A 23,820-nucleotide genomic window follows, 5' to 3' on the forward strand; every position below is an offset into this window, starting at 1 on the left:
TCTAAGTACATTTTTAGATTCAGCATATCAAATAACTCAACCGATTCAATTTTTGTCAAGTTTAATTTTGGACCCTTTGGACCTTAATGTAGACCAATTTGAAAACTGGACCAAAAATTAAGAATCTACATACACAGTTAGACACATATCAAAGAACCCCAATTATTCAATTTTTGATGAAATCAAACAAAGTTTAATTTTGATATTCCTAATCTTTGTCGGTTTCCTAAACGTAGAAAAGCTTTTATCAGCTGGCTCCTCTCCCTTGCCTTTAATATATCATAAGGTCCAATGAAATGCAGAGTAGCTTTGTCTTCTGGACCTAATTTATCTTTGATATGATTACAATACCTGGGTGATGTAGACAGGCATGTTATCAGTATCTGAAAAGAAAAATCAGTTATACTTAATTAGTATACCACTAGAAAGTTACTTGTTACCTGCCCAAGAGATGGTATAAAAGACACTTTAAAGTTCTGATATTTGTGAATATAGCACACTGGAAAAAAAGTAGAAGTACCCAGTGATCTTGCTCCACAAAATGATACCCCTCCCCCTTGCAAAGTCCATGATTTGCTAAGGGGAAACCCTAAAAATAATTTTAATAAAAAAATTAAAGAACCTCACATACCCCACACCCCCACATTGTCACTTAACAAACAAAATCTCACCAGATTCCTAAGTTCAAAGACTCATAACTCTACAAAAGTCAACTGATAAAAATTTTCTTGTGGATATGCACAATTAACATATAATGTCCTCATAAACTACAAAGTTTCAACTGTTGCAGTAGTATAATTGGGCCAAAAAAGTTCTAAGGGGCATAACTCCTAGAAAAAAAATTGAATCGTAATTTCCTGCAATAAGCTCATCTACATATTAGTATGTCCTTATTATCTACAAAGTGTCATGAAATTTTGTTGTGTGGTTTCAGAGAAGTTGCGATGACAAACTGTTGCAGTAGTATATTTTGGCCAAAATTCTAAGTTAAAGGGGCATAACTCCTACAATAAAAATTGAATCATAATTTCCTGCCGATATGCACATCTACATAGTAAGTCCTTATTATCTACAAAGTTTCATGAAATTCTGTTGTGTGGTTTCAGAGAAGTTGGGATGACAAACTGTTGCAGTAGTATATTTTGGCCAAAATTCTAAGTTAAAGGGGCATAACTCCTACAAAAAAAAATTCGTAATTTCCTGTCGATATGCACATCTACATAGTAAGTCCTTATTATCTACAAAGTTTCATGAAATTCTGTTGTGTGGTTTCAGAGAAGTTGGGATGACAAACTGTTGCAGTAGTATATTTTGGCCAAAATTTTAAGTTAAAGGGGCATAACTTCTACAAAAAAAAAAATCGTAATTTCCTGTCGATATGCACATCTACATAGTAAGTCCTTATTATCTACAAAGTTTCATGAAATTCTGTTGTGTGGTTTCAGAGAAGTTGGGATGACAAACTGTTGCAGTAGTATATTTTGGCCAAAATTCTAAGTTAAAGGGGCATAACTCCTACAAAAAAAATTCGTAATTTCCTGTCGATATGCACATCTACATAGTAAGTCCTTATTATCTACAAAGTTTCATGAAATTCTGTTGTGTGGTTTCAGAGAAGTTGGGATGACAAACTGTTGCAGTAGTATATTTTGGCCAAAATTTTAAGTTAAAGGGGCATAACTTCTACAAAAAAAAAAATCGTAATTTCCTGTCGATATGCACATCTACATAGTAAGTCCTTATTATCTACAAAGTTTCATGAAATTCTGTTGTGTGGTTTCAGAGAAGTTGGGATGACAAACTGTTGCAGTAGTATATTTTGGCCAAAATTCTAAGTAAAAGGGGCATAGCTGCTACAAAAAAAAAAAATCGTAATTTCCTGTCGATATGCACATGTACATAGTAAGTCCTTATTATCTACAAAGTTTCATGAAATTCTGTTGTGTGGTTTCAGAGAAGTTGGGATGACAAACTGTTGCAGTAGTATATTTTGGCCAAAATTCTAAGTTAAAGGGGCATAACTCCTACAAAAAAAAATCGTAATTTGCTGTCGATATGCACATCTACATAGTAAGTCCTTATTTGTTGTGTGGGGTATAATAAACTGCTGACACAGAGAAATGTCTTGCTGTCAGCAGAAAATTCTGAAAAAGACAATTTGAGGGACAGCAGCATTGACAATTAATACGAAGTCGCTAGACCATGACATCGGGGCAGGGCATCCAAATAACTAAACTGATTTGTACTGATAGTAATGCAATTTTATAGAAAATATCATTTATCTATCAAAAGGGATCATTAATTTTACTGGACTGAAAGTATTGATCATTTAAGAGTTGATCGAAACATTTTAATCAATAAGCTATATATTAACATTACCTTTGTCTCATGGAGCAAAAGGCCAAGACATTGTTTTATGAAGCAAGAATTGCCTAGTCCAATGATCAGCTGTCCAACATGTTGGCTAAATCCTCTTATCTTTGATGGATCCATAGTTTGAAGTGTCTCCTTATCAATAGCCTCTGGTTTTTGTCTAGTATCATGAATCTTTTGATCAACTAATGAATCATTGGTTGAAACTTTAACCTAAGAACAAGGAAAACCATATAGGACCCACTAATTCATAATTAATAACTACTGTACATTCAGAAATTATTGCAAGGTTTCTTTATACAAATAATTTGACTGGTTTAATATCGCAATAATAACTAGAGGCTCTTAAGAGCCGGTGTTGCTCACCTTGGTCTATGTGTTGCAGTGCATATTAAACATAGGACACTCTACATTTTTTAAGACAAGAATAGAATTCATGACAAAACTCTCTGTTTTTGTGTCAGTGACTTGTTTGTAGAACTTACTTTACTAAACATTCTTGCTTACAGTTATCTCTATCTATAATGAGCTTGGCCCAGTAGTTTCAGAGCAGAAAATTTTTGTAGAAGATTAACTCCTGAAGTGGTCAATTGACAATTTTGATCATGGTGACTTATTTGTAGAGCTTACTTTGCTGTTTACAGTTTATCTCTTTCTATTATAATATTCAAGGTTATAACCAATAAACTGCTTCGCTGAGCGCAGCTGGATACGCCCCCAGAGGTCCAACCCTGAACAGTTGGGGCAAAAATGGACACAATATTCAAGCTTGATACAGGTCTGAATTTGGATTGTAATTAAATATTTGACATATTATAGGTTTCTGAATAAATGTAGCCAAAGAACTTGGAATTGGTTATATGAATAAAACCCCAAAACTCGGAAACGGTAATTCTGAAATTTATAAAAAATGAAAGGGAGCTCACGTCAATAGATATAAACAATTCACCAAAGTTTCATGCATATTGGTTAAAGTTTTTTTGAGTTAATGTCCGACATGTTGACGAAGGACTGACGGACAGACGGTCAACGGTATACCATAATACGACCCGTAAACGGGCATATAAAAACTGCAAAATTTCCTTAAAATTAACAATTCAGGGGCAGCAACCCAACAACAGGTTGTCTGATGCATTTGAAAATTTCAGGGCAGAAAGATTTGTACCTGATGAACAATTTTACTCCTTCTCAGATTTGCTCTAAATGCTTTAGTTTCAGATATATAAGCCAAAAACTGCATTTTACCACCAGGTTCTATTTTTAGCCATGGCAGCCATCTTGGTCAATGGGTGTAGTCATCAGATACATTTTTTAAAGAAGATACCCTAAGCATAATTTAGGCCAAGTTTGGTTTAATTTGGCACAGTAGTTTCAGAGGAGATTTTTGTAAAAGACTACAATAAAATGCTCCGCTGGGCGCAGCTTGATACGACCGCAGAGGTCGAACCCTGAACAGTTGGGGCAAGTATGGACACAACATTCAAGCTTGATACAGCACTGAATTTGGATTGTGATTAAATATTTGACATAGCATAGGTTTCTGACACAGAATGTGCTCTAAGAACTAAAAAATTTTTTAATTTACCTATTCAAACCATATCATTATCATTTGCTTTTATATATAAATCAGAAATAACCAATTTAAAATGGAAAATTTTAAAGTAAAAAAAAGTAAAAAAAAATCCCCCCCCCTTATTTTGTGAACCCCCTTATGATTCATCACCCCCAAACTCAATCCCAGCCTTCCCTTTGTGGTATGGTACCTTGCAGTACAATTTCATAGAGATCTATACACCTGAACACAAGTTATTGTCTGGAAACTAGAAAAATGCTTGTTTTTTTGGCCCCTTTTTGGCCCCATATTCCTAAACATTTAAAGCAATTACCCCCAAACTCAAACCCAGCTTTCCCTTTGTGATATGGAACCTTGTAGTACAATTTCATAAAGATCCATACACTTACACACAAGTTATTGTCCTGACTCTAGAAAAATTCTTGTTTTTTTACCCTTTTTGGCCCCTAATTTCTAAAATTTTGAAGCAATTACCCCCAAAATCAATCCCAGCCTTCCCTTTGTGGTATGGTACCTTGCAGTATTATTTCAGAGAGATCCATAACTTGAACATAAGTTATTGTCTGGAAACTAGGAAAATGCTTATTTTTGGCCCCCTTTTCTTAAACATTTGGGCAATTACCCCCAAACTCAATTCCAGCTTTCCCTTTGTGATATGGAACCTTGTAGTACAATTTCAGAAAGATCCATAGACTTACACACAAGTTATTGTCATGAAACTAGAAAAATGCTTGTTTTTTGCCCCTTTTTTGGCCCCTAATTCCTAAAATTTTGAGGCAATTACCCCCAAAATCAATCCAAACATTCCCTTTGTGATATGGAACCTTCCAGTACAATTTCAGAGAGATACATACACTTGCACAAGTTATTGTCTGGAAACTAGAAAAATGCTTATTTTTGGCCCATTTTTGGCCCCTTATTCCTAAACGTTTTGGGAAATTACCCCCAAACTCAATTCCAGCTTTCCCTTTGTAATATGGACCCTTGCAGTACAATTTCAGAAAGATCCATACACTTACACACAAGTTATTGTCATGAAACTAGAAAAATGCTTGTTTTTTGCCCCTTTTTTAGCCCCTAATTCCTAAAATTTTAAGGCAATTACCCCCAAAATCAATCCAAACATTCCCTTTGTGATATGGAACCTTTTGGTACAATTTCAAGAGAGATCCATACACTAACACACAAGTTATGTCAGGGAGTTACAAAAATGCTTATTTTTGGCCCCTAATTCCTTAACTGTTGGTACCATAATCCCCAAAATCAATCCCAACCTTCCTTTTGTGGTATTGAACCTTATGGTAAAATTTCATAGAGATCCATTCACTTAAACTAAAGTTAGAGTGCGAAAACCAATCGGTCTTCGGACGACGACGACGTCATACCAATATATATATATATATATACGACCACAAATTTTTTTTGCGGTCGTATAAAAATTTACGAAAAATTGTGAAAAAATGACTTTAAAGGGCAATAACTCTTTTTGGGGTGAATTGACAATTTTTGTCATGTTTGACTTATTTGTAGAGCTTACTTTCATGACTTTGCTGAACAATTTTTCTGTTTACAGTTTATCTCTATCTATCAGTCAGGGGCGTTACTTAAACAAGTTATTTTTTTTAATTACCTAATATATAAGTAATTTTTTATTTTAAAAATAATAAAATTACTTAATAGAGTTATTTTAATTTTCAATAGAAACATAGACTAAATGTAGTTTTCATGATTTTTAAAACACCATTTTATATGATAAAATAAAGAATTTATCAGATTTGAGAGGAGTATAGAGATAAAGGGTTACTTTGAAAATAATGACAAAAATATTATTTGAATAAGTTATTTTTAACATTTTTGAAAAAAAATAGCAATTACACTTACCTATTAAAGGCACATAATTGAATTAGGTTACAAATTATAAATAACTTCAGGTCTTAATTAATTCACAAGTATCAATCTATTTATATCAGTCTACCTTCAAGATTTTAGAGGAAAATGATAATTTAATAGTCCCAAGAGACCAATCTTTGACCCAGAAGCGTCGTTATGAAAGATAAGTGCGTTGGAAAGTTAATTAGTGTTTCTGAAGAATTAGTTTTTATATATCAAGGGAAAAATAACCAGATAACTGTGAAAATTATTTAAAGCTAGTAAAATCTGTATTCTTAAACACCTATAAAAATAATATTTAGAAAAATAACTTATATAAGTTATATTTAAATTAGCCTCGTTTTCAACATTACTTGTATAGGTAATTTTAATTGTTACTTGTTTAAGTAATGGCCCTGACTGATCTATTATAATATTCAAGATAATAACCAAAAACTGCAAAATTTCCTTAAAATTACAAATTCAGAGGCAGCAACCCAACAACGGATTGTCTGATGCATCTGAAAATTTCAGGGCAGATAGATCTTGGCCTGATGAACATATTCACCCCCATGTCAGATTTGCTCTAAATGCTTTAGTTTCAGAGATATAAGCCAAAAACTGCATTTTACACCCATGTTCTATTTTTAGCCATGGTGGCCATCTTGGTTGATGGGCGGGGTCATCGGATAGTTTTTTTATAACTAGATACCCTAAGGATGATTTAGGCAAAGTTTGCTTTAATTTGGACCAGTAGTTTCAGAGGAGATGATTTTTGTAAAAGTTAAGGGACGACGACGACGATGGACGCCAAGTGATGAGAAAAGCTCACTTGGCCCTTTGGGCCAGTTGAGTAAAAATTGCATTCTGATATCTGATACATAGTTTATATTTTCATGGTACATGTTCATGGATTTTAGTTTTTTGAAAAAAATCAGTGGAGAAATTTTAAGCCATCTGATATAAACCTTCGATATAAATTCTTTAAATATTTGGCAAGAATAGTACACAGGAGAGCACTTACAAGACTAGACTTAAGAAATCTGCATACATTGGAAATGAAAATTAATTGTTGACACACAAGCCTGAAATTTTTTTACTTTATTTATATATGAAGAAGTACCTCTGCAACTGTCATTATCTGTATCTGTGTTACATCCGTTACATCAAGCATTTCATTTGATGAAATTATGAAAGTTAAGTCTGGAACTGCCACAACACGTACATCCTTGATCATGGTTTCCTCGACCAATCCTATACTACAAAAAGAACCATTTTCAAAATTAACCTTTCATCATTTTCATATACAGGGTACCAGGATTTGATAATTTAGGTCGAGTCAATCGATTGCGATCTTGTTTTAATCAGTTATTTAAGGTGGTTACAATATTTCATGGATTTTAAATATGTCAAGGGCTAAATATTTTTGTGAGGTTTTTTGTTCATGCTTTTCTTGTCACTGATTTTGATCTTCCTTAATGTTTATAGGACAAGGTACAATTTGGGGTAAAATTTTCCTTAACATAAACTGTAATCCAATGAAATATTTGGCTTCTATTCTTGTATGAAATATTTGCCTTTCATTGGTTACACAACCATAAATAGAGGCTCTAAAGAGCCTGTGTCCCTCACCATGGTCTATGTGCATATTAAACAAAGGACACAGATGGATTCATGACAAAATTGTGTTTTGGTGATGGTGATGTGTTTGTAGATCTTACTTTACTGAACATTCTTGCTGCTTACAATTATCTCTATCTATAATGAACTTGGCCCAGTAGTTACAGTGGAAAATATTTTGTAAAAAATTACAAAAATTTACAAAATTTATGAAAATTGTAAAAAAATGACTATAAAGGGCAATAACTCCTTTAGGGGTCAATTGACAATTTTGGTCATGTTGACTTATTTGTAGATCTTACTTTGCAGTACATTATTACTGTTTACAGTTTATCTCTATCTATAATAATATTCACGATAATAACCAAAAGCTGCAAAATTTTCTTAAAATTACCAATTCAGGGGCAGCAACCCAACAACGTGTTGCCTGATTGGTCTGAAAATTTCAGGGCAGATAGATCCTGACCTAATGAACAATTTTATCCTGCAAGATTTGCTCTAAATGCTTTGGTTTCAGAGATATGAGCCAAAAACTGCATTTTACCCTATGTACTATTTTTTAGCCATGTCAGCCATCTTGGTTCGCGGGCGGGGTCATCAAACACATTTTTGAAACGAGTTACCCTTATGATGATTGTGGACAAGTTTGGTTAAATTTGTCTAAGTAGTTTCAGAGGAGAAGATTTTTGTAAAAGATTACAAAAATTTACGAAAAATGGTTAAAAATTGACTATAAAGGGCAATAACTCCTTAAGGGGTCAACTGACCATTTTGGTAAAGTTGACTTATTTGTAGATCTGTCTTTGTTGAACATTATTGCTGTTTACAGTTTATCTCTATCTATAATAATATTCATGATAGAAGTTTCCATGTCAAAATTAGACCTTCTTATTCAGTGACTCATACTATAGTAAGTCATTTTTGTGTTTGAAACAATTGACAAAGGTATCAACTAACTGGATCTGGATGGTAAGTATTACTTTTGATTTCACAGCACTCACTTCATACTAACAACATTTCACTTGAGCAATCTGCTAAAACATTTTACCAGTTGATCAGTTAGTTGGAGAAGAAATCTAACTGCAATTTGGTAAACTGTTTTGGCCATTGCTATTGTGATACCCCAAAGGTCACTGGATAAGCACAGTAATAAGTTTTTTACATCTTGTGTTGAAAACCTGAGGACTGACAGATGTATGAGCAAAACTCATGATTATGCAAAATTAAATCAATTTGTACAAAAGAAATTTACTAAGTCAGAACAAGTAAAATTTTCAATTCCACCAGTCACAATAAATGGTCTATTTAATGAGATGATCAAACTTGACATTAATAAATCCACCGGATCTGATAACATAGGACCAAAAATTTTAAAATTGAGTGCTCCTTTCATAACGTCATCTTTAACTTACATTTTTAACAGAATAATAGATACAAGTACATTACCCAGTGTTCTAAAGAATGCAAGAGTAACCCCTGTTTTTAAAGCTGGTGAAAAATTCATGGCAACAAATTATAGACCAATTTCTGTACTTCCCGTTTTATCAAAACTTTTAGAAAAGCATGTTTCAAAACATTTGTATGACTACCTAAAAAGATTAGATCTTTTACACCCAGCACAGTCTGGGTTTCGACAAGAACACTCTTGCCAAACTGCCCTTATCAATATCATAGATAAATGGATACAGGATATGAATGATGGTAATATCAACTTAGCAGTCCTGTTGGATTTTAAGAAAGCTTTTGATGTAGTAGATCATGATATTCTCTGTAAAAAACTTGAAATTTATGGATTTGATAATACTGCTGTTTCTTTTTTTAAATCATATTTGAATGAAAGAACTCAACAAGTACAAATTGGTAATGCTCATTCTGAAAAACTTTATATCAAGTATGGTGTCCCCCAAGGCTCCATATTAGGCCCCCTTCTGTTTATATTATACATAAACGACCTTCCTATTTATATGCAAAATTGTTGCACTGATTTATATGCCGATGATTCAACTTTACATCTTTCTGGTAATTGTTATCAAACTCTACAGTCAAAGGTACAAGAAGATTTACATGGTGTAGAGGAATGGTGCAATGATAACAATATGTTCATCAATAAAAATAAAACAAAATATATGATTATTGGAACGAAGCAAAGAGCAATGCCACATTACAATGAGAGTTGTTTAACTATTAACAATCAAGTGATACAATCTTCCACATGTGAAAGTCTTTTAGGCATTAAAATTGACCCTTCCCTCACATGGACAAACCAAATTGATGTGATCTGCTCAAAAATATCATCTAGACTATATCTACTATTAAAGATTAAAAAATTTCTAAATCTAGACTGCAGAAAATTATTCTATAATGGTTATATCTTGCCACTAATTGATTATTGTTGTATAGTGTGGAGTAGTTGTAGCAGTGAGGGTTTAAAAAGGATATTAAAATTACAAAAGAGGGCTGCTAGATTAATACTAGAAACAGACCCATTCGCTCCTTCTGCACCCTTATTCAAACATTTAAACTGGATGACAGTTGAACAGAGAATAAAATATCATAAGTTAGTGATGACATTTAAGTGCATTAAAAATGATGCCCCATCATATCTTACTAACAAGTTTCATTATGTTTCAGACAGAAATCCATACCCCTTGAGAAATGCTGTTCAAGGAAACCTCATACTCCCTAAACCAAAAACAGAATTGTTCAAAAAATCTTTTATGTATTCTGGACCATTCTTGTGGAATAATTTGCCAATACCGTTAAGAAATATTACAAATGTTAATTCTTTCAAATACAAAATAACAGATCATTTATTGAAATCAACCTAGCTATATCAATAATATTAAAAACTGATCATGTCATCATGTTTATTTTTTTCATCACATTTTATCAAGTTGTATTAAACATTATTATCATACTTGACTTTTTATACTAATGTATGCAATGTATATGTTTGCATTTTGTTTGATTTCTCATGATGAGGGCCTCAGGGAAGATTAGTTATATAGCTAACTGTGTAACCCTCTTAAAATAAAGTATTGTTGTTGTTGTTGTTGTTGTTGTCCACTTAAAAAACACACCAAAATGTGTCTATATGAAGTGAAAACATCCATTGTTTATGAATGCTTATCGTGTCAATATTTTTAAATCACTTAAACCTGTCGAGCATTATTAAATATTGATTCGTATTCACATATATGTTGTTTACAAATCCAATCAATATTAATAAAGGAACAGTAGTTTTGTTTTGTTGTTGTTAAAATGGGACAGTAACTATATAATCATGATAATAGCCCAGATACCATTTATGTAGGAAGCAGGCCATGCGATACCCTCCTATATTATTAAGATATTTAACGTTTGGCATCACTGGGGTATATTTGTGCAAAAAAAGTTCACTTATAATTAATAAACGATAAATTTAACTGTACAAAACTAATCAATTACAATTTTTATGTTCATTCTAAGTATGCATGACATATTTGCCACTAAGCAACCAAGAGTTAAATTATGCGTTGCAAATTAACAAACCGCGTTGCACAAACTTATGCTAATCAAAGCATTGTCAATGTTGTGATCCAGCCATATTCATAGCTAGTCTGATATTCTTCTAACCATACTTTTTTTTTCTCTTTTCATTTCCAATCTTACTATAAAATTTCTGTGTAATTGTCCAAATGTAGGGAATTTCACAATATTGATGCAAATATTGATATATTTACATATTGATATGTCAATTTTAGACTCTGTCAGATTTTTTTTTAATAAATGGTGGTACAACAGGTCATGAGATATTAACTGTGGTGAATTAAGACTGGGGTTGTTTCCAATTAATACTTACACCTTTGAGTGTAATTATTTGAAAATCATGACATTTGATAATCATACTGACTCTTACTTGCCAATTGAAAGAATTGGAGTTATACCATTTCAAAAAAGTGTGGGAATCAACTTAGATCTATTAATACACATGTTGACCCAAATTTCGTTGAATAACAACTTACACAAGCATAAGATACTTATATAAAACAAAATTCTTATCAACTGATTCAATTGATGTAAAAATACTTTTTCAAAATAATTCATAAATAGTAAATCATTATAAATTTTGATTTACAAAGGAACTATATGCAAGTGTATATCTAAAATAAAAGGGTTGTTCGTCCAATCTTTTCTAAATTCAAGGGCAAATAAAATGTCAAAAGTTGGCAGTTGATGATTAACATGATTAAAATGGTGTAGAAAGATTCCACAAATCATAAAAACACATTATAAGTTTCATGATATGTCTTCAACTTAGCATGGCTGAATCAATAAAACCACTGCAAGCAAAACGCATTTTTATTGTGCCATTCTTATTCTTATCTGGTGTCTATTTGAAAGCAGAAGTCATTGATATCATCTTTCACTGTGGATAGACAGGATAATGTTCCATGTCTTGGGCATTGGTCTTTACCAAACAGAATACCTTTATTTCCTCCAGATGTCGTTTGATCTGTTTTAGAATCCTGCAACCAAAACCAGACGTCTTTAATCATGTTTTCAAAAATTATTAAATTGCCATAAAAGTTATTGCCTTTACTGAGGACATATTATTGCTAAAAGTTTTGAGATGTTCTGGTGTTTTAAAGCGGACACGCTTTGCAAATAATAATAATTGAACACGTTTGGATCATTTAGGATTTTGAGGACATGTTTGGGCATTGTTGGGGAGATTGACACTTTTGGAAGTGTTACATATACATTGTATCATGTCTGTCTGAATTTCAAAATTTTAAAGAAATAACATTTTCATTCCACTAATTAAGCTTGCTCATGTTGTTTCATTTCTTGTTGTAGCAAGATGTTCGTAAGGAATCTTAGCTGCTATTCTCAATTTAAAAAAAACAATATCTTACTGGTTTTACATGTATGTACATGTATTGTAACACAATAGTCCAGCAATGTGAAAAAAACCCTGAAAAGTCAGTCCTCATTCTGCAGTATGTTAAGGTTAAGCACAAAGTGGTTAAAGAAACAGTCTTGTCAATAGTCATGATAGTAATGGTCAAAATTTATTTTCACCATATTTTTTAAAGAATTTACCTTCCCTTTAGGTTACACATTCTGCAAAACTTCTCCAGCATTGTTGTGAACCTCATTTCTTCCACTGTTCTAGAAGTCAACAACAAATCACGAAGTATTTCTTTTAGGTCATTTTGAAAGTCATGTCTTCCAGCTTCAATATGATGTATCATAACTCTGAAAAAAAAATCCTAATTATTTATATAAGAACTGGACACTGATTAGAGGTGCATAGAATCTGCTGTCGATTTGGAAACTTGTTCTATAATCTATTATTAAGTCAGACTTGGTGTCTATTTGAGTCGTACCTGTACATATATATATGCAAAATCAAATAAATGGGGAATATGTCTATGGGACACAGATGATGCCCCCGCTAGCATATCATATAAAGTTATAAAGGGCAGGGTTTCCCCGAGTCAATTATTTTTTTCGCCAACTTACATAAATATATTTTTCGTTTAAAATGTTCCTTCTTTCTAACCCCCCCCCCCCCCCCCCCCATTTACTTTTTAAAAGATACTATAAAAATAGCAATATAGACATCATAATTTTGACTTCAAAAGTTTATCGGATATACATTTCCCTTCCAGTTGAAGGATAAAGACTAAAGGCAGAGACTTTTCTTACTTTTCAACAGGTTTGGAACAACCCTCCAAATGTGGGATATCCCTTAAATAAGGGACTGTCCCTCAGACAAGGGATCATTTTGCTGTTGTAGAAAAGTAAAAAGAAAAATTTAGCTTTTTTTTAACTTAAACGGGGAAAAATTCATTATATTTGGAACAACTTTTCTTAAAGAGGGGTCCACTTATTTTTTTAAATAAAGAAGATACATGTACATGATGTATAAGTCCAGGAATATTACAAAATTCTTGGACATGTTTTGACCATATAATACCAGATAGTTGTATAGTTCTTTGGGAAAAGTTTCTTCAAATGATATGAATATGTGCCCTTTTGTACTAAAAAGTGGTTTTTACAACAAAACATTTTTTTTTTATCACTTGAAATTGATCCCTGATTTAAGGGATAGTCATTACATTGAAGGGTTACTTATTTGAGGAGTTGTTCCCAACCTGTTGAATATATTTCTTCATAACGACAGTTTTCTTTTCCGGACCATCGTAAATGAAAAAGTTGAGACGTAAAAATATGCTTGAAACACGTGCGTCGCCAAAACGAAAAATAAATAAAATGGATGAAATCAAATCATTATATATATTTCTTTCGCCAAATTCTTTCGCAAATGATGAATTTTAATCGCCACAATTTTTATTTTTTTGCAAAATGCGAAAATGGTGAACGCCAGCGGTAACCTTGAAAGGGACATAACTGAAGAACAGTAAAAGTGACGCTACTCAAATTTGTACTTGATCTGAGTTTTGTGGTTATATGTATTGTGTATAAGTTTTATAACATTTCGTTGAGGCAAACTGAAGGTAGAGAACGGAAACAAAAAATTCAGCAATTATTCCATTTGTAAAGGGGCATAACTTTAGAACAGTAAAAGTGACACCACCAAAATTCAAACTTGATCTGTATTTTGTGGTATTAAGCATTGTGTATAAGTTTCATAACATTTGGTTGAGGCTAACTTTAGTTAGGGAATGGAAATGAAAACTAGTATTTTTTCCATTTGTAAAGGGGCATAACTCTAGAACAGTAAAAGTGACACTACCGAAACTCAAACTTGATCTGTGTTTTGTGGTAATAAGCATTGTGAATAAGTTTCATAACATTTGGTTGAGGCAACCTAAACTAGATTTGATTTGATTTTTGGTGTTTTAACGCCACTTTTAAGCACCGCTTTTGGGCCAATTTTTATTGGTGGAGGGAGCCGGAGTGCCAGGAGAAAACCACCGACCTGTGATAGGAAAACTGACAATCCTAGTCAATTTAGATTGGAGTCCAGTGCACCCGCACAAGCGGGGTTCGAACTCACAACCTCAGTGTTGACTGGCTAGTGATTACAGTAGTAACTACTTAGACCACTCGGCCACTGAGGCCCCTCCTAAACTAGAGAGCGGGAATGAAAAATTCAGCAATTTTTCCATTTGTAAAGGGGCATAACTCTAGAACGGTTTAAGTGACGCCACTGAAATTTAAACTTGATCTGTGTTTTGTGGTAATAAGCCTTTTGTAGAAGTTTTATAACATTTGGTTGAGGCAAACTAAAGTTAGAGGACGGAAACCAACTTTGGGAAGTAAGCCAAAATATTTATCAAATGGAATTTATTTTAAGATGTTGCATTAGAATGGAGATATCTGTATTGTATTTCGTTGCTAGGTAAACTCAATTTGTGACAGTCAAATCTACGTTTCACGAAGGCCAAGCTTAAAATACAATACAGATATCTCCCAATTACAGATATTTGAATTTTAATGAGGGCCGGTAAATAATGAAAACTTATAAATGTAAATAAAATGCTCCGCTGGGTGCAGCTTGAAACGACCACAGAGGTCGAACCCTGAACAGTTGGGGCAAGTATGGACACAACATTCATTATAAGCTTGATACAGCACTGAATTTGGATTGTGATTAAATATTTGACACAGCATAGGTTTCTGACACAGAATGAATGTGGTCTAAGAACTTAAAAATATTTTTAATTTGCCTATTCAAACCATATCATTATTATTTGCTTTTATATATAAATCAGAAATAACCAATTTAAAATGGAAAATTTTAAAGAAAAAAAATGGAAAAAAAGGAAAAAAAAATCCCTCCCCCAAATTTTTTGAACCCCCTTATGATTCATCACCCCCAAACTCAATCTCAGCCTTCCCTTTGTGGTATGGTACCTTGCAGTACAATTTCAGAGAGATCCATATATACACTTGAACACAAGTTATTGTCTTGAAAGTAGAAAAATGCTTGTTTTTAGGCCCCTTTTTGGCCCAAAATTCCTAAACGTTCAGGGCAATTACCCCCAAACTCAAACCAAGCTTTCCCTTTGTGATATGGAACCTTGTAGTACAATTTCATAAAGATCCATACACTTACGCACAAGTAATTGTCCTAAAACTAGAAAAATGCTTGTTTTTTGCCCCTTTTTGGCCCCTAATTCCTAATATGTTTAGGCAATTACCCCATAATCAATCCCAGCCTTCCCTTTGTGGTATGGTACATTGCAGTACAATTTCAGAGAGATCCATACACTTGAACACAAGTTATTGTCTGGAAACTAGAAAAATTCTTATTTTTGGCCCCTTATTCCTAAACGTTGTGGGCAATTACCCCCAAACTCATTTTCAGCTCTCCCTTTGTGATATGGAACCTTGTAGTGTTGTGATATGGAACCTTGTAGTGTTGTGATATGGAACCTTGTAGTACAATTTCAGAAAGATACATACACTTACACACAAGTTATTGTCATGAAACTAGAAAAATGCTTGTTTTTGCCCCTTTTTTGGCCCCTAATTCCTAAAATTTTGAGGCAATTACCCCCATAATCAATCCCAGCATTCCCTTTGTGATATGGAACCTTGTGGTACAATGTCAGAGAGATCCATACACTAACACACAAGTTATGTCTGGAAGTTTTTTTTTGTCCCCTTTTTGACCCCTAATTCCTTAACTGTTGGTACCATTATCCCCAAAATCAATCCCAACCTTTCTGTTGTGGTATTGAACCTTATGGTAAAATTTCATAGAGATCTATTCACTTAAATTAAAGTTAGAGTGCGAAAACCAATGTGTCTTCTGACGACGACGACAACGACGACGACGCCAACTTCATACCAATATACGACCACAAAAATTTGTTTGCGGTCGTATAAAAATGGAAAAAAAATGGTAACATTTGTCATTTCCATGTGTAAGGGCAATAACTCCCATAAGAAGTTGTCTGACAGTTTTACAGCTGTGAGGTTTAATTATGCATACAAATTTTCCAAAATGCTAAAATTATCACTGATACCTTTATCTTACATTCATTTAGAGTATTTTCCTGAAGAAATAACTGTGAAGAACTTCTTAAAAGCAATCGTGCTTTGAAAACGTACACAGATTTAACATATCCGTCTCTGGTCCATGTTTTACCATTGTCAAGTCAACATCCAGTATTAGAAAAATGTGATTTTTAAAATATAAAGCAAAGTTGTTGAGAACATAATGTCTGTCACCATGCTGGTGACGATTTGTCTCGGTGCTGAAGTGTCTAGAATGCTGCAAACTTGACACATTCAGTCAGGGGTACTACTTGTACAAGTTATTATTATCCACCCCTAGTTGATCCGGCCCTATAATAAAATAATAATGAATAATTAACTTCGGCGGATTTGGTGACATATCTGAATCAGTATAAATGGAATTTGTAAAAAGTATCGATGAATAGTGACAGCAGGTAAGTGAAGGATGCCTAATATTACCTTTAGCATGTTTAGAGAAACATTCAGATGAATTACTTTAAATCGATACAAAAATGAGTAATCAGTGTGATTTGTACAATTTGTTAAGCAGCATCGATATCAGTATATGAATATGAAGTTATTTTCCATGATAACCATGATAACTCAGAATACAATTGGGAAAAGTTTATATTCAATTCCGACACATAGAAGAGATAAATAGATATTTACAATCCACTGGAACACATAATAATGTAATTACCATAATGATCATTAGTCTATACATTTGTAATTGGTTTGTTTATTCAACAATTGTCTGATGATCGTGAACCAAAGTAAGGCTGGTCGTAATCACTTAATTCAATTAAAATCATAGCTATTAAAATTTACTAAGAGCTAATTTCCTAATTCTTGTAGAGTAAAACTTTGGTGGCTTGCTTGCTTTGTTTGTATAACAATGTATAAACTTTTAACTCAAGCTTTGACATCTTCAAACAATATATATAGGCATAGTTAAACCTGTATATATTATATTTACATTTAATTGGACGTTATCCCAATAAAATTGTACAATATACAAACAAAGCAAGTAAGTAAGCTAACCTGAAAGTCTTGCTCTACATGCATTAGGAAATTAGCTCTAAATAAACAATTCACAGGGCCGTAACTAGGCCTTGGGAACAGACGAGGCAGGGGTTTAACGGGAGCCGCCGATTGAGGCCCCCTGGCCGAAAATTGTAACATTAATTTATGGTTCGAAATATATCTTGTTACCTCCGTTGTTTGTATCATATTTATCGTTTTGTTTCATATTTACCATATAAAGAACTGTAATAGTCTATCAGAGCCGGTTGACAGATATTTGCCTCGAATTTTGTACCATCAATTATATAAAATTTACAGTAGGTTATATGTCTGATAGTAGAAAATGCGGGACAAGTGTGTGTGGTCAACGTTTTATTAAAAATAACACACATTTTCAATAACACTTTAATAAAGCGCAAAGAGTGGAACCTAGTCACTGTCTGTGAATGCTAGTTTGACCTTTCTTGTGCCACTATTATCCCATCGTCTGACTACTTTCTTTGAATTGAATAATTAATTTTTTTTGCTAATTCTATAAACATGATAAATGCATGTGCGTATTGCTGTGTGTTTGTTTTTCTTACAATGTACATTGGCTAGAGGTATAGGGGAGGGTTGAGATATCAAAAAACATGTTTAATTTTTAGTTCATTTATATATTTCAGAGTTTTATAGTATGACGTCCATTATCACTGAACTACATGTAGTACACATTATTGTTTAGGGGCCAGCTGAAGCACGCCTCCGGATTCGGGATTTTCTCGCTGTACTGAAGACCCATTGGTGGCCTTCGGCTGTTTTCTGCTCTTCGGTCGGGTTGTTGTCTCTTTGACACATTCCACATTTCCATTCTCAATTTTATTACACCCGAATCAATAATGATACAAATTAAATACTCTCTAGTCACCTTTACCATGGTTAATTGTGTGACCGTCTTTATTTCACAAGCCCAAAGTATTCCCACAATACTCCATGGAAATTCAAAGTATCAAGCAATCAAATTGTCATTCTGCCAAGGTCTTGTCCTGTCCGTTTAACATTTGAATGGAATAATCACATACATTTTGTAACTTGCTCTCTATATATAGCTAAAAGAAAGCCTACTTCATGTACTTGCCGTTAAACCAAACAAATCCTCCATCCATCCAAAATAAATGTTTTGTTTTCAAATAGCAGCCAGGTTTGCAGCAAAACATTTGAAAATGCCTCAAATCTTCATTTTATTTGAAAGAGAACTACATACAAATTGTGGGGTGTTTAGGTATTCATGTGTGATCTGTGAATGCTTCTTTAATAATATTAACTGAGCAAGGTGAAGAATTCAAACTATTTTAATTTTGATTTACTTTGCGAACTGACAACATGACTGATAATGTTGGAAATATCCATTATCAATAATTCATTTTCACGGGAAATAAATAATTACAGAACCAAATGCCGGTTTACTGGCGATGGTAATCAGATACAGAGATATTGATACCTTACGTTGAAATAAAAGTACAGAAGCTGCACGTCAACATAAATTACTATTCGAAGTATGCATTACTTAATTCTTGATGTTAAAATGCAAGGATGTGTTCTACCCTCTGCATGCATGCCTAACTTTCTCCATTTTCTTTTTTTCCCTTATTATTTTTTTTTGCCAGCAATTGCCTCGTCTGCCTCATTGTAGTTACGGCCCTGATTCAAGGTCTTTATAGTTGGATCTTTTATTAGAAGTTCTAATAACGTTTGTCAGGACCTCAGCAGGAATATCAACTCTTCCTGCTGCTTTTCAAAGATAAGCATGAAATACATGTACAGCTTTTAAGACTTCTTCTTATATATATCTATAATAATATTCAAGATAATAACAAACTAGAGGCTCTAAAGAGCCTGTGTCGCTCACCTTCGTCTATGTGAATATTCAACAGAGGACACAGATGAATTCATGACAAAATTGAGTTTTGGTGATGGTGATGTTTTGTAGATCTTACTTTACTGAACAATCTTGCTGCGTACAATTATCCCTATTAATTAGGTTTGGCCCAGTAGTTTCAGTGGAAAATGTAAGTAAAAACTTACAAATTTTATGAAAATTGTTAAAATTTACCATAAAGGGCAATAACTCCTTAGGGGGTCAATTGACCATTTTGGTCATGTTGACTTATTTTTAGGTCTTACTTTGTTGAAAATTATTGCTGTTTACAGTTTATCTCTATCTATAATAATATTCAAGATAATAACAAAAAAGCCAAAATTTCCTTAAAATTACCAATTCAGGGGCAACCTACTAACCAGTTGTCCAATTCATCTGAAAATTTAAGAGCAGATAGTTATTGACCTGATAAACAATATCAACCCCTATCAGAATTGCTCTAAATGCTTTGGTTTTTGAGTTATGAGCCAAAAACTGCATTTTACCCCTATGTTCTATTTTTAGCCATGGCGGCCATTTTGGTTGATTGGTCGGGTCACCGGACACAATTTTTAATCTAGATACCCCAATGATGATTGTGGCTAAGTTTCATTTAATTTGGCCCAGCAGTTTCAGAGGAGAAGATTTTTGTAAAAGATTACATAGATTTACGAAAAATGGTTAAAAATTGACTTTAAAGGGCAATAACTTCTAAAGGGATCAACTGACCATTTTGGTCCAGTTGACTTATTTGTAAATCTTACTTTGCTGAACATTTTTGCAGTTTACAGTTTATCTCTATCTATAATAATATTCAAGATAATAACCAAAAACAGCAAAATTTCCTTAAAATTATCAATTCAGTGGCAGCAACCCAACAACCAGTTGTCCAATTCATCTGAAAATTTCAGGGCAGGTAGATCTTAACCTGATAAACAAATTTACCCCATGTCAGATTTGCTCTAAATGCTTCGGTTTTTGATTTATCAGCCAAAAACTGCATTTTACCCCTATGTTCTATTTTTAGCCATGGCGGCCATTTTGGTTAATTGGTCGGGTCACCGGACACAAATTTTAAACTAGATACCCCAATGATGATTGTGGCCAAGTTTGATTTTATTTGGCCCAGTAGTTTCAGAGGAGAAGATTTTTGTAAAAGTTAACGACGGACGACGACGACGACGGACGACAGACGACGGACGCAGGACACCAAGTGATGGGAAAAACTCACTTGGCCCTTTGGGCCAGGTGAGCTAAAAACTGCAAAATTTTGTTAAAACTACCAATTTGGTGGCAGAAACCCAACAATGGGTTGCTCGATTCGTCTGATAATTTCATGGCTGATAGATCTTGACAAATTGAACAATTTAACCCCATGTCAGATTTGCTCTAAAAGCTTTAGTTTTTAAGATATAAGCTAAAAACTGCATTTGACCCCTATGTTCTATTTGTAGCCATGGTGGCCATGTTTGACGATGGATCAAAACTTCGGAGTTTCAGAGAAGAAGATTTTTGAAATAGTTTATGACAACAGACGACGAAGGACGCCAAGTGATGGCATAAGCTCACATGGGGCCCTTTGGGCTCCGGTGAGCTAAAAAGGGAGACAATGCCATTTAATATAAGGCAAAATAATAAAAACTAGAGGCTCTAAAGAGCCTGTGTCGCTCACCTTGGCCTATGTGAATATTACACAATGGACACAGATGGATTCATGACAAAATTGTGTTTTGGTGATGGTGATGTGTTTGTAGATCTTACTTTACTAAACATTCTTGCTGCTTACAATTATCTCAATCTATAACAGTACTTTCTGTGGAAAATGTTATTGAAAATCTTCAAATTTTTAGAAAATTGTTAAAAATTGACTATGAAGAGTAATAACTCCTTAGGTGGTCAATTGACTATTTTGGTCATAGTGACTTATTTTTAGTTCTTACTTTGCTGTACATTATTGCTGTTTACAGTTTATCTCTATCTATAATAATATTCAAGATAACAAAAAAAACAGCAAAATTTCCTCAAAATTACTAATTCAGTAGCAGCAACCTAACAACCGATTATCCGATTCATCTGAAAATTCCAGGGCAGATAAATCGTGACCTGATCAACAATTTTACTTCCTGTCAGATTTGTTCTAAATGCTTTGGTTTTTGAGTTATAAGCCAAAAACTGCATTTTACCCCTATGTTCTATTTTTAGCCATGGCGGCCATCTTGGTTGGTTGGCCGGGTCACCGGACACATTTTTTAAACTAGATACCCCAATGATGATTATGACCAAGTTTGGATTAATTTGTCCCAGTAGTTTCAGAGGAGAAGATTTTTGTAAAAGATAACTAAGACTTACGAAAAATGGTTAAAAATTGACTAAAAAGGGCAATAACTCCTAAAGGGGTCAACTGACCATTTCGGTCACGTTGACTTTTTTGTAAATCTTACTTAGCTGAACATTATTGTAGTTTACAGTTTATCTCTATCTATAATAATATTCAAGATAATAACCAAAAACAGCAAAATTTCCTTAAAATTACCCAATTCAGGGGCAGCAACCCAACAACGGGTTGTCCTATTCATCTGAAAATTTCAGGCCAAATAGATCTTGACCTGATAAACAATTTTACCACGTGTCAGATTTGCTCTAAATGCTTTGGTTTTTGAGTTATAAGCCAAAAACTGCATTTTACCCCTATGTTCTATTTTTAGCCATGACGGCCATCTTGGTTAGTTGGCCGGGTCACCGGACACATTTTTTGAACTAGATACCCCAATGATGATAGTGGCCAAGTTTAGTTTAATTTGGCCCAGTAGTTTCAGAGGAGAAGATTTTTGTAAAAGTTAACGAAGACGACGGACGACGACGACGGACGACGGACACCGGACGCAAAGTGATGGGAAAAGCTCACTTGGCCCTTCGGGCCAGGTGTGCTAAAAATCTTAAAGACTCATTATCTTTAATAAATATGTACAATGATGTATGGAAAAGTTTGACACAAGCTTTCTGTTTTTTTGGTGTTTTTTTTTCGATTTTAAAGACTGAAAATAAAATATATTGACTCTGAAATTAAAATTTTGGGTTATATATTAAAACCACTATATACTCATGATACTGCACAGACTTTAAACCCATTGACAAGGATGATGGTGTCTAAGTAACTGCAATTCAGAATACCGAACATGTTGAATGAGGGCATTTTTTTAAAGAAAATACTTTTAACCATGCTATTGACATTCTTATCTTTATCTATAATCATATTTTTTACTTTTCTTTATTTTCTGTTTTTTTTATATTTTTGGTTTATTTTTCTATTTCAACAATTTCTTTATCATATTGGCTTGAATTTTTTTATTTTGTTCATCTAAAGTTCCTTTCTTAGTGGTCCATTTATAAACATGATAAAACATCATTTCCTTAAGTTCTACATGTTCTAGTTCGTTAATATATGATCATGATGATAAACCTGTCATCCATACATGTTTACTACGCATGGACGGACTTACCGGACAACAACACTTCTGTGAAAACAGAGGTGACCCATTTGTCTGATTGATTTTCAAATCTTTTCAGATATATGATTGCGGAAATAAGATAGTAAAAAATGTACGTAACATTGAGTTTTCAGTGAATAGATTCAAATCAAATTTGATGCAATTTTTATATAATAAAGAAGAAATATACACGATCAAAGCCTTAGATGGGCGGAGTTACCAGACTGCATCGTATCTTCATTTTTATTCCCTATAAATATTTTTTTATATTGGGGCGGATCGACTAAGGGCCCGATTGACATGAAGCTACAAGAACTTGAGAAGTACCTGACTGACATTGCAGTAGTGAATGAAAAGATGGTAATTTTAATTTTACCTGGAACTACTACCCACAGTTTTCATCAACTCTTCATCATCATGGTGTTCATCTGAATCAGCATCAACTTTGGGAAGAAAGTTTTTAACAAGATATTCTATAACTTTAAAATGATTTTCCTGTTCAAGTTCTTTGACACTTGTGTCAAATGTCAAGTTAGCATTCAAATAATCCATCATCTTGATTAAATCTGCATCGAGGGGTGGCAAAACTGCATTTATATTTGAAAACATGTCGAAAAATTCATCAATGCTCTTCGTGGATGGGTCGATCCAGTTCCAATTAATCTGAAGATTTTCTAGTTCGCTCATCGTCCAATCACTTGTTTCACGCGGAATGTAACTACTCAGTGCAGTTAATTTCTTCTTCTTATCGCTTGATGCGGAATAATAATCGCCATCTGATCTTTTTGTCCACAGTGGATCATCTCCTGAATTTGAGCTGTGCCGTTTGCGTTTGCGTTTAGGTTTCGAGGATGACGCCATGTTGTGCCGAGGATAATTGTTCTCAACTCATCAATATACGGCAGCCGGTACGGTCACAGAACCGTTCGAATGCAGCACCGGAATACGTCCCCAGAACCATTTAAAAGTCATGCGCAGCACTTGTTAGCTAAATACCG

The 23,820-nt window shown here is 33.6% G+C and overlaps 1 protein-coding gene across 3 annotated transcripts; it reads right to left on the reverse strand.

Annotated features, from left to right (window-relative positions):
- Positions 1-203: 203 nt before the first annotated feature.
- Positions 204-23,820, reverse strand: LOC143049901 (uncharacterized). Of its 3 annotated transcripts, none has more exons than XR_012970352.1 (6): positions 23,199-23,820; positions 16,434-16,744; positions 12,521-12,676; positions 6,939-7,074; positions 2,380-2,586; positions 204-383 (listed from the first exon to the last, which is right to left on the reverse strand). XR_012970352.1 is itself a non-coding variant. In XM_076223666.1 (6 exons), the coding sequence occupies exons 1-4, from the start codon at positions 23,681-23,683 to the stop codon at positions 6,991-6,993; spliced, it is 765 nt and encodes a 254-aa protein (XP_076079781.1). In that variant the 5' UTR covers positions 23,684-23,809; the 3' UTR covers positions 204-383; positions 2,380-2,586; positions 6,939-6,990. The 3 variants fall into 3 exon arrangements, 2 of the variants coding, with proteins under 2 accessions (XP_076079781.1, XP_076079782.1); XM_076223666.1 differs by lacking the exon at positions 16,434-16,744 and adding an exon at positions 11,904-11,943 and having other exon boundaries at positions 23,199-23,809; XM_076223667.1 differs by lacking the exons at positions 204-383; positions 2,380-2,586; positions 6,939-7,074; positions 16,434-16,744 and adding an exon at positions 11,759-11,943 and having other exon boundaries at positions 23,199-23,819.

The sequence above is a fragment of the Mytilus galloprovincialis genome, chromosome 10 (genome assembly GCF_965363235.1).
Source record: "Mytilus galloprovincialis chromosome 10, xbMytGall1.hap1.1, whole genome shotgun sequence".
Classification (NCBI taxonomy): Eukaryota; Metazoa; Mollusca; class Bivalvia; order Mytilida; family Mytilidae; genus Mytilus; species Mytilus galloprovincialis.

Coding starts and splice junctions, on each gene's coding strand:
- LOC143049901 (XM_076223666.1), bottom strand. CDS start 23,683: ATGGCGTCATCCTCGAAACCTAAACGCAAACGCAAACGGCACAGCTCA. Junction 12,677..23,198: donor ACTGTGGGTAGTAGTTCCAG/GTAAAATTAAAA, acceptor TTTTTTTTTCAG/AGTTATGATACATCATATTG. Junction 11,944..12,520: donor ATGTGTAACCTAAAGGGAAG/GTAAATTCTTTA, acceptor TTTTGGTTGCAG/GATTCTAAAACAGATCAAAC.